We start from the raw sequence: 12167 nt of genomic DNA on the forward strand, positions 1-12167 counted from the left end.
ATTTCAGCATAATCCAATCTCCTCCATCCTAGAAATGTTTAACTAGGGTATTCTTATTCCAGTTAAGCACAAGATCAAGTGTAGGGATTTACTAATCTTGTTTTCAGAAGTGGAAGGGAAACAAGTTGAAATCCACAGAGGAAGAATTCTTGTACATGCCTTGAAGGGAAGTGGGAAGAATCTCTTTGATTTTATAAAACCCCATGGACTTTTGTGAATCTGCCCTCAGGGAGAATGGCAGAGTCGTTATAAATCCCTGAGAGAAGAGCAGGAGGGTCTAGGAGAGGATCTTGGAGAATGGCCATAAAAAAGGGTGACTTAGAACTATTGTAGAAGGCATTAGAAGAGGAAAATAGAGTTTCAGGATGTCACAGGTGCTCAACCTCATCAAATTCTGTAGATGTCAAGAATAGTGGTGACATCCAGGTCACTGGATTTGTGGGGTGTTGGGCTGCCATGACTTTGGGGAGCAGTTTCACTGGCATGTGAGCACAAGGGTCTGAGAAAGTGCAGGCAGCTACTAGCTCAGGAGACATTTGTCTTTTCACCAGCAGATTCAAATAAAGATGTTTTCAGGACAGGGAAGCTGCGTGAATGCTTTAAACAAAGCCTGTGGAAAAGGAGCTATTGAACAGGTAAAAAGTAAATGTTCTTCTTGACAATAGATGTGGAAAATCATTGCAGTTTGTTTTGGATAATCCTTGCTAGCATCTTTTCTTTTAAATTTAACTCTTTTACAAAAGGAAGAATTGGAAGTTCTTCTTCCAGCCTGTCAGATTTTGGCTCTGAAAGGAAATTCGAGAACAACGCAAGGTGGATGGTGAGACAACTGACAGTTAAGGCTGACTTAAGCAGAGGGGGTGGGAAAGCTGGTCTTTATAGCCTAACCCTTTTGCTCACTTTCCCCATCTCTGCTTTGCTTTCCTACTCCTGGTTCTATCTTGGTCCTCTAACCTATTTCTCATTCCCAGTCATCCTTATTATGTACCTAAGATGTTTGCTCATAAGGGTTAAGTAATTGCCTGTTTAAAAGTACCCCCCTGGACACAAGGCCCCACAGAAAGACCTGTTCCATCACCACCTTTTCTCAAGACTCTTACGAATCCAGAGCTTGGGTCCAAGGAAGTACCCTGGTTTATGGAATGAGATTGGGATACAGCTTTTGAAAATTTTTCAGATGTTTCTCCAGACATCCCAATATGATTCGTCGACTAAACCATCAGTATTCCGCAGATTTGAAATGTCACTTAAATCATGTAGTATATTCCCAGATGTGTTTTGGGTCAATTTGTGAACCCACTGTTCTGTTTCACTAGTCCATCTATGTCAGCTAATACCTGTAAGTCTCAGTCTTTGAATTACTGTAGCTTTAAAATATGGTTTTAATATATCATATGGCTTGTTCACTCATTTTTTTTCACACTCTGTTCTTACATGTTTATTTTTTGTATGTTTTAGAGTCCGCTTGCTTATTCTCCCTCCTTGCTGCTCCCCAAAACCCTGAGATGTTTCCAATGAGATTGTGTTAAAATTTAGGAAGAATTGATACTTCTCTAATATCAAACTTTTCTATCCATTCAGGCCTTCTTCTAAAGTATTTGAAACCTGTCTTCATATAAGAGAAACTCTTTAAGTTTAATCCTAAATATTCTGTGGGTTTTGTGTCTATTTTAAATAAGATCATTTCTTCCATTATATTTTCTGAGTGTTATTCATTCATATATGTAAAAGAGTTTTATTTATTTGTTTGTGTGATTTATTTATTTATTTAGCTAGCGGCACTGGGTCTTAGTTGCAGCAATAGGATCTTTGTTGTGGCATGCGGGAATTTTTTTTTTTTTTTTTTTTTAAGTTGTGGCATGCAGGATCCAGTTCCCTCTCCAGGGATCGAACCCGGGCCCCCTGCATTGGGAGCACAGAGTCTTAACCACTGGATCACCAGGGAAGTCTCAGAAAAGCCTTTTTTAATTGTCATTTTTTTTAACCCTGCCACTTCAGTGAATTCACTCTTACCTTGTAACATATTTTCAGTCAGTGATGTTATCTGCACAAAATCAGTTGTTTGTAGGGTGAAAAAAATTCCATTGCCCAAGAGTCCCTTCACCTGTACCCTCAGGCATCCACAGACAACTGGAATGATGATAGTCTTCACATCTGTGCATTTATTATTAAATTTTTTTACATTGAATTGCAAAATATTTCAAACATACAGAAAATTATCAAACACTGACATGCCTATCATCCAGGTTTCACAGATATAAATGTTTTGCGATCTCACTGTCAGATCTCTTTTTAAACAAGCCTTGATGTAACACTGCAGGTACACCTAAAGCCTCTCCATCATCATCCCTTCTTCCTCTCTCTCCTTCCCAAAGTAAGTCCTGTGCTGAGCTGGGTGTCTGTCATGCTGCACTCTCCACTCCGTGTGTACATAATGCGGCTTTGGTATTCTAAAAATGTGTGTATGTTGTATGCAGTTGTGAATGTTGTCCTTATTTAAAAGTAATAAATATATGCCCATGATGAAAAAATTCCCACCTTTATAGAAATTTATGGGGGAGAAAGTTAAAAGTGCTCCATAATAATCACTTTAAGAAATGTGCTGTTCACAAAAGGGCGTATCAGTTTTCAGCCCATGCTGTTAGGTTGCATGAAGTAGAACCAAACGCTACCTAGGTGCTTAGCAAAAGAATGCCTTCTGAGGAAAGGATAATTGAGGTATTTATTTACCACCATATCCTGTTCTCTACTGATAGTTTTTTATCTTGTTAAAAAAAGAAAAGAAAGGAGTCTCAACAAAGGTTACTAGGACTTTAAGTGGGTTTCAACAGGGAGACCCCTCATTGTTTACTCCACAGAGCAACAGGCTTGGATATAGATTTGATTCCTGCGCCTGGTAGGAGCCTCTGCTTGCACAAAGCCACCGCTTGTTTGATGAGCAGCTGGTAAACTTGGAGCACGTCTAAGACAATCAGAGGAAGTCTACATATAAACTTCTCCATGCTAGGAAAGATGGTTTTTCCATTTGCCTTTTTCTGAGCAGTTTAACTTCCTAATGACATGACCTGAATTGTTTCAGAGACTATGTAAACCGTATGTTTGCTAAATGGAGGAAACAAGTCCGATTAGCAACAACTTCCCTAGGAGAAAGGGGCATCTCTCCCAACCCAGCGGAGCTTGCTTTACACCTACTGGACACGGCGGGGTGGGCAGGAGAGGGAGTGGGATGATTCCAGTGGATTTGCTCCTCTTCCTTCTGCTTGAGCACATATTTTAACAGTTATCCTCCTGCATTAGCACAAGAGAAAGAGTAGGTGCTGGCTGACATGAGGAGAGTGGATTTCATGTAGTATTTAGCAGATTCCGAGAGGGGAAGATATTGTTTTGAACCTTTCTGAGATTAAGTGTGTAAGTGTGTCTGTGTGTGAGAGAGCACAGACACGCTAGCAAGAGTGAGCTCCTTTTCAGTTTTTATTCCATCAGATTTGAATAGTAGCTGACAAGGATAAATAATCAACTTACTTGATTGCTGTTAAGTCAGGTTTTATTGTATTAAATTCATTAAAGGAGTAGTGAAGAAGTTGTGGACATTATGTATTACATAATGAAGATGTTTGCAGGTCTAGATAAAATAATGTTACTGGGTGACCACTATTGAATCAGTTTAAAAAAAAAAAAAAAAAGCAGACTTGTTTCCTGCATCCTATTTTGGATACAGAAGGTAAAACAGTGGGGATGTTCCGTGTCCAGGTACATTAAATGATGCAGACGTACAGATGTGTAGCCATGGATACCTTGAGGTGAACTCACACAGCTGTAAGTAAGGCATCTGCTCTTTATCATCCCAGCTAGGCATTTGAGAGGACCACAGGCATAAACTGGGTCAAACGGTTACCCTAGGTCTTAATGGCATTGTAGTTGTCATGGCTTAAGAGAACAGTTGAAAACACATTCTATTAATTTGTCTACTATTTCTGTCTCTAATTACCCCCCAAAGACAAAGATTCAACACACCAATGTAATATACTAGCTGGTGTTGTTTGTATTTAGGCAAACACTGGGGAAAATAGGAACACTGAAAATTAAGAGGAAAAGAAAAAAGGACAACTAGATTTTTCATATTTGTTTACATTAGTTTCCTATGACCTCTTGGTCTTGGATTCTGTTGGGGACTGCCTAGTGGTAAAGCCACTTTGTGCTGAAGACTTTTTGGAACTTGAGTCATCTTGAATGATGGCTTTATAGCATATAGATTTCTTTGCCTTTTATTTCTTCAGCAATGCAAAGAATACCTATGCAATATCGTTATTTAGGGCACTGCATAAATGCCCCATGTGCACAACATTAAGGAACTTGGATTTCTCTCTCTGAAACAGAATTATTTTTAACTGGAAATGGGTGTCTTTAACTAAAAGGTCATCTTTTTAAACTTGTGAGTTGGGCCAAAAGAGTAACTTGGAAGTGCAGAGAGAGAACAGTAACAAGCAAGTCCTTGTGCATCTTGGTTTTTTTTCTCTTGTTTTTGACGTTGTTGTTGAGGTTTTGCTTTTGTCTTTATTTTCTGCCTTTTGGTTTTATCCCGAGTCCTGGCTTTTATTACATCTGTGTCTGAGATGTCTAGACAGTATTATAAGCCTTACCTGCTGTGTGATCAGGCCACTCAAGATGGCTCTTCTCTTGCTCTCTGTGCATCCCCTGCTGGACCAGTGCCACCTACACCCTACAGGAGCGTGCTTGCCCCCTGCCCCAGCTGGTGATCTAATCATCAGGCCAGAGTGATTTCAGCTGCTGGTTTATTAAAGAGAAACATCTGCCCTCCTGATGGTCGTTAACCTGAGGGGCTGTAAGGGACGTACCCCAGCTGCTGGTTTCCCTGGTAACTGAGGAGCCCACCTGACATCTCTTCCCCCCCTATAAATGGTAGCCTCTTTCCCCGCGCAATGAAGACTGCTGCCCTATCCTGCCTGCTGTCTGCAGCGCGTGGTGCAGACATTTCGGATGTGTGAGATCCCCTCTCCAATAAGCCATTGACGTCTCTGTCACTGTTTCCGGGCTCTTTCTTTGGTCTCAAGACTGGGCATCTGCAAGGCTTGTAGGTCTGCAGGGTGCAGCCCAACACCTGCTCTGCCAAAAATTGACTGCTTTGTTTCTGATAAACACAGTCTTTTAAAAATATAATGTTTTTTGTATGTAAAGTGTATTACACTGCTTTCTTCTTTAATAAAAATCATGTGAACTTTGATAAGTCTTATTTTGATATGAGAAATATTTTATATATTCTGAGTGCAGTTGTGCTGGTCTGTAGGCTTTGGAGATGAAATTGCCATGTGAACTTTCAGTTGATACAAATGATTACCCTAGCAACAAACAGGCTTGATCAAAAGGCAGTATTTTACTTTTATAGGTGATATAACTGTGTTTGCTGGGGTTTTTTTTGCGGGGGAGAATCTATCAAACTAAATTTTAAAAATGATTATAAAGTTTTTAAAGGAGTTACAAGGCAGTGGTTGAGAGACAGATGCCCACCACCGAATGAAAAAACTTCTAAGAAATCTTGAACAAAATGGCCTATTCTGAAATTCGTAGTATAGTTGGGCACAAGGATTTCTTTTTTTTTTTTTTTATCTCTTAGCTCTCCTTGAGTTCATATGTTTGCATTTATTATTCAGTTCCTAGAATACACTAGAATGTATTGCTTGGTCATCCACTTATGCAGCAGTTATTATTGAGCTCTGCCGTGTTCAGATAGAGTACAGATAGAGAACAAAGGGGAGCCATGTCTAACCAGAGTTGGGATTTGCCAAGGAAATGAGTGTGTATGCAAGGAGTGATTATAACTAGGTATCAAGAAATTCAAGTTGGATAATTAAGTGAGCATGAATGAGAGCTTATGAAGGGTTTAAGGATGGAGGAGGGAAAGGTGGTGGAGTGAGTGGGTTGTAGAAGTGGTGGGTTAAAATCGTTGGGGTTAAGGATTAGCAAAGGTGAGTCCAAGAGATTGGCGGGCCTGGTTAGACAGTGGTGTTTGACGTTGGGTTGCAGAGAGGGTGCAGGTGGTGGTAAGGACAAGGTGGATTGCTGAAGGGGAAATCAAGGACCTGAGAGGCCAGGGTAATGGCAGGATTGCCACGTGGAAATTCAAGAAAGTAGTGTGAGAGAGTGACAGTCAGCCAGCAACAAACTCTTGAGTGAGCATGAGGCATGATCCAGGGGCCTGGAGGTGACCTCGGTGACAAGATAGAGACTGATGGCATGAGCAGCACAAAGTTGGACCTTCTGGGAGGAGGGAAGTGATCATTATCTAGAAGTGATGAGACTCAAGCAGGCAGAGAGCCTTCAGGGGAGGCCATGCTCTCTAGGAAGAGCCCAGTTTCTGTTAAGGCAAGAAGGTAAAGGGAGAGCTCACAGAAGAGGCTGAGGATTTAGAAGATTTTGCTGGATTCCCTAAATGAGGTGCATTTCCAGAGGACGCCCTGGAAGGCTTCAGCCAAGAGGCTCAGGGAGGTGAGGCCTGATGAGGCATGTTCACAGTGCTGCACAGGTGAGAGTACATCCAGGGGAATGAAGAATACCAGGTGGTTGTTGGCATAAGCAGGGAGAGAGCGCGTGGTGGGATCAGTCCTGGTGGTTTCTGAAGCAGGTGGTGAGGCCATGCGTATTGGAGAGAAGGATGGGTTGGGCATCTTGCCAGAAGCAGGCAGACCTCTGGGGCTGTTCTTCCCTCCTGTACCTGGTGGTTTAAAGGCTGGGAGTGCAGCCTTGCTACCCAGAGTGTGAGTAGGTTTGGGACGCCCTCTTCATCCTGCGGATGGGGGTAACACTGGGGAAGTATAGCTGTTCAGGCGTTAGGCATTACCACGATGCATGGGTGTCTCACTTGTTGCAGCAATGCCGGGATAATATAAAGTGAGACCTAGAGGGTTTAATAATCTTTTTTTTGGACTATAGTTGATTTACAATGTTGTGTTAGCTTCAGGTGTACAGCAAAGGGAATCAGTTATATATATACATATATCCACTCTTTTTTAGATTCTGTTCCCATATAGACCATTATAGAATACTGAGTAGAGTCCCCTGTGCCATTCAGTAGGTTCTAATAATTGTTTTTAATCTTGCTTTTATATGTAAGAGACCATGTAGTATACTACAGAAAAATAGTAATTAACAGGTTTAATTTTGGAGGGTTATATTGACTTGTAATCAGTAGATTAATTCAGAGTCCAGTTTCTATTTCAAAATGCATCACTCTCCCTGTTCTCCTTTCCTCCTCGCCACCTTCCCCCAAAATGTGACTTGAAAACTGACAACGTCACAGTCTCATCCACCGCATTACTGATATGCTCTTTTTCCTTCTTCCTTACAGTGAAGAAAGTTACAACGTCAATGATTACTCTTTAAGAGATCAGCTACTGGTGGAGTCTTGTGACGGTGAAGAGCTCAGTCCTTCTCCAGGGAGGAACAGTGCCACAACGCTTTATTCAAGGCAGAACTCTGCTAGTCACCTCTTTACGCTGATAGTCCTTAGTAACCACGCGAACGAGAAAGTGGAGATGCTGCTGGGAGCTGAGACTCAGTAAGTATGTGCTGGGACAGGGTTTCAGAATATCTGCTGTCAGTCTTCCCTGCCTAATTCCCCTTGGGCCACAGATGCCCTAAAAACAGGAAATGTTACCTACTATTTATTTTTTTATTGATTAGCTGTTATGCACCAAGCATAGGGCCTGGGTGCTTTATACGGATGCCCGTCTTCTCACTGTGATCCTCTCAATGTCCTGAGAGATGGATGTTGTTATTTTCGTCCCCGTGAACCCTTTTATTAAAAAATTAAGTTTCTGGCTGCGCTGGGTCTTCGTGTGGCGCTCGGGCTCTTTGCGGCTGTGCATGGGCTTCTCTAGTTGTGGCATGTAGGCTCTCTAGTTGTGGCATGCGGGCTCCAGAGTGTGTGGGCTCAGTAGTTGTGGCACATGGGCTCTCTCGTTGTGGTGCGTGGGCTTAGTTGCCCCGTGCCATGTGGATCTTAGTTTCCCCAACCAGGGATCAAACCCACATCCCCTGAATTGAAAGCTGGTTTCTTAACCACCAGACCACGGGATAAGTCCTGTCCCCATGAATCCTGATGGACATGTTGTACTTTAGACGGTGTGCTTTTATATTTATAGAGTAGTTTAAAAATCATTTTATTTTAATCATTAATAAAAATATGACCCAGGAGACCTAGGAATATGACTTAACTGGTAGTTTGATTCTAGGCCCTACGTTTTCTTAGCTGTAGAAATTGAAGTCATTTTGCAATCACCTGTCTTTGACCAAGCAGCAGGAAAGCCCAGTGATTTCTGTCAAAAGAGATACTCAGTTTGGGGAAATATATTTGTTGCAGGAAGCGGGCCCCCCTCCAGGGCCTCAGAGCGGACCCTCGTCTAACACGCAGAAATGAATTGTCCGAGGAGACACCATCCTGACGACGCAAAAGACTGTTGGGCAGGGGCACCCGGTGGGGAGAGCCGCAGGGTAAGGGAGCCAGGAGAACTGCTCTGCCCTGTGGCTTGCGGCCTTGGATTTTATGGTGATGGGGTAGAATCCAGCCAGTCCTCTTGCCTGTGCCCGTATTTGGTCTGACTCAGGGTCCTTCCAGGTGGCGCACACATCTCTCAGCCAACATGGAGATGGGCCCACCTTACAGGCTGGCACCTCCTCCCTCCTTTTGGTCCCTCCTGAGTTCTCCCAGTTAGTTTCCAACAGCAGCACGTTGTTCCTTATTGGGACCTCCTGTTGTGAGACAGCTCACGCACGTGGCTGTCATCTGGCTATCCCTCTGCCTGGCCAAGGCTGGCAGTTGCAGTCAGCGGTTCCCTAACATGTTGATGCGCCCTCTTTTCCACCCAGAGTTTATGCAGAGGCAGAACAGTCATCCTGTTTGTGCCTGCAGTTTCACCAGCAGTTAGTAGGCAGTCCGTCCTCACAGGGGATGAAGGGAAGGGGGCTTAATTGTCAAGTCCACCTTCGCTGTTACCGAACCAAACTTGGGTCCGTTTGCCTGCGCGCAGTAAAGCCAACCTACTGACACCGGGTTGCGGTGAAGGAAAGTGCGGCGTTTATTGTAAAGGCACCAAATACAAGGAGGATGGATGTATTTGTGTTCTAAAAACCCCAGACTCCCAGAAGGGTTTCAGCAAAGCATTTTTGAAGGCCAGGTGAGGGAGGGGGTCTCAGGATACGTGATCAGTTCGTGCACGATTCTCTGATGGTCGATGTTGAGGTAACAAAGTGGTTGACATTATCAACCCTTAGGCGCCAGGAGGTCTGGGGGCTCATGATCATCAAGTAGTTACATTCTTCCATTTTGGTGGTGGTCTTAGCATCTGTAAAACAACTCAGGAAATGTGCGCCAGATACTGTTATCTAGGTACTTCAAAGAGGAGCTGCAGCAGAGGATATTGAGGGAGGGGGCCTCTGTCCTGGAAAGGCCCTGTAGGGTCCTGTTTGGTTACATTGCAGTTTTGTCCATTTAGAGATAGTGGACCCATTTGTTTGGAAACCAGAAACCTCCTCTTAGAACAATCATCACAGGCAGGTATTATGTTGGGTCAGGGGGTGGAGCCCTGGAGGGAAGGAAGTTTGCGAATGCTTGGCCCACTTGGCCTCCTACCTGGTGTGATTAACCTGGATCAGCAGCTGGTGAATCACAGCCCTAAGACTGTAACAAAGTCTTGGTGAACGTCAACGCAAAGAGATAATCTCTGCTTTTTAAGAGTGTTTTAACAGGGTCCCTGGATTGTTAGAGAGAGATAAGAAAATAAAAAGATGGAACAAACCCATCCACATAAAAACGATAAATGATCATTTCATGTTTTTGGCACTAGAAGTAACTTTTCAAAGGGTGAAGAAAACCAGCAGGGGCAGAGTGATAGAAAGCTATTTGCAAAAACAGCTGAGAGAAAATATTGCAAATGCACTCAAGAGCTACCAAGAGGGAATGAGTAAGAAAAGGAGCATCATCCTCTGGGTTCCTTTATAAAACAAAGGAATGCCTCTTCCTGAGGTCCCAGAATTCTTCCAGGAAGCCCTGCTGCATTCCAAGGATGCTCCTGTCTGTTTGCCCCTCTGGAGAGGGCACCTCTGGTGGGTGTGGTGCTTGCTGGTCTGTGCAGGTAACCAGCAGGAGACACACCCCCAAGACCAGGGCTGAGAAAGGCGTTTCTTTGACTCTAAAACTAATCAAACCCCTTGGCCTGTGAGGGCAGATCTAGACCTCCTCTGTTTGGGGAAGCCTCTCTTAAAAACAAAATGTTCATATGTCTGAGCTTTGGGTCTTAAAGGACTTCAAGGAGGAAAAAGTCTTAAACACTTTGGAGGTGACTGCTTGTCCAGCCGTTCTAAAGAATTCTCTGAAATAAAGATTTTCTTTTGTCATCTTTAGTAAGGGAGAAAGTGTCGTTGGTTTCACTTACGTTTTCCTTTTCTCTGTTTATAAGGATTGTTTGTTCTTTATTCAGATCTTGCCAGCATATCAGCAGAGCTTTTCCTGACTGTCTCATCCATAGTTTATGTAATCTCTACTCCTGGTTTCTGAGATTACTCCAAGAGAGTGGGCAGTAGGCCGGCGCGTCCAGTTTGTACCAAGGCTAGGTCCTTCCCTGGGACGTTCCGTCAGCTTTGTTCCACCCTCTTGCCTTTTGTGATCTTGCCGTGGACCGAATGGAGGTTCATTTCCTCCGTCAGAAGTGTTCTCAGAATATCTAGTTATGTCACCCGTAAACCCGTGGGTATGACTCATATTTGTAGTTCTTTAATTAATAGCAAGAGAACATTCCAGAAGGGGCAGAGGGGCAGCTGTCTCCTTGGGTATGGTGACTTCCTCACTCCCCTCCCCCCCCCAACTCAGTTGTGGTTGAAAAGTAAATAACTGGACAAACACTTTTTTTTTTTAAGACCTTTTATTGAGATACAGTTAACAGACAATAAACTGCATATATTTAGAGTGTACAATTTGGTATCCCACGCTCCCAGTTCATTCCCCCCCAGCCCTCCCTGCTTTCCCCACTTGGTACTGGACAAATACTTTTAAACCTACAAGGCATAAAGTATATTGGTGCTTAAAGAAAATGTATGACAGTGAGGATGTACTTTCCTTAAAAACAAAACAAGACAACCCAATCTGCTGTTTAAAAGTCTGGCAAGTTGTTATATGTTGTATTTAGAAATGTGCAGGTCCGCTGTGGGCTACCTGTTTTTCTTTGATTTGTTTGTTTGTTTTTTTAATAAATTTATTTATTTATTGGCTGTGTTGGGTCTTCGTTGCTGCAGACAGGCTTTCTCTACTTGTGGCGAGCGAGGGCTACATTTCTTTGCGGTGTGCGGGCTTCTCATTGCAGTGGCTTTTCTTGTTGAGGAGCACGGGCTCTAGGTGTGTGGACTTCAGTAGTTGAGGCACGTGAGCTCAATAGTTGTGGCTCGTGGGCTCTAGAGTGCAGGCTCAGTAGTTGTGGTGCACGGGCTTCGTTGCTCCGTGTGGAATGTGGGATCTTCCTGAACCAGAGATCGAACCCGTGTCCCCTGCACTGGCAGGTGGATTCTTAACCACTGTGCCACCAGGGAAGTCCCTGGGCTACCTGGTTTTGAACAATCAGAGTTTTGGCCTGTGCAGAATGTTTTCTTTGCTTCTAAGGGTTGCAAAATGTATAGGTGAGTATGTTTTTTAACTTTTCTCTCTTTTAGGTTATACATGGTTAAAATGGTCCATTAGCAATCTAGTTGAGAAAACAAGGTTTTCACCACCACCCTGGCCTTGAGTAATTGCAGAATTTCAGACCGGTCAGTTACATTCTTTGGCTACTTATTCTTTGGTTTGAAAGAGAATAGGGCTTGTGCCTAAATATTTGCCTCCTTTGAAAAACTATTCTTAGTAGAGGCACCTGGGGATATATGGAATGTAAAATCAGCAGTAGGAAGGGTGCAGCTGTTTGGCACGGGGCAGTTCAGCTATCATAAGGCAGTGAAATTGTGCAAGAACAGATCAATAGCTTTGCTTACATAAAGAATGCAGAAAAGCTCGCCAAGAGGAAATGGGGCAAACGCTTAGTGAGCCTCTGGGATGTGCCAGGCACAGGGCCAGCTAGAGAAGAACGAGCGGAGCCTTGGGTGTTTCTAGAGAAGGATGGGGCTTCAGA

At 43.4% G+C, this 12167-nt stretch overlaps 1 protein-coding gene across 3 annotated transcripts in view; it reads left to right on the forward strand.

The window, feature by feature from the left end:
* Positions 1-12167, forward strand: part of ARHGEF26 (Rho guanine nucleotide exchange factor 26) — a 135390-nt gene that overhangs the window by 103537 nt on the left and 19686 nt on the right. For all 3 annotated transcript variants that reach the window (XM_057739896.1, XM_057739895.1, XM_057739897.1), the window contains exon 12: positions 7364-7573. In XM_057739896.1, coding sequence (XP_057595879.1) covers positions 7364-7573 — 210 coding nt within the window. The remainder of the gene's footprint in view (positions 1-7363; positions 7574-12167) is intronic.

The sequence above is a fragment of the Hippopotamus amphibius genome, chromosome 6 (assembly GCF_030028045.1).
Source record: "Hippopotamus amphibius kiboko isolate mHipAmp2 chromosome 6, mHipAmp2.hap2, whole genome shotgun sequence".
NCBI lineage: Eukaryota > Metazoa > Chordata > Mammalia > Artiodactyla > Hippopotamidae > Hippopotamus > Hippopotamus amphibius.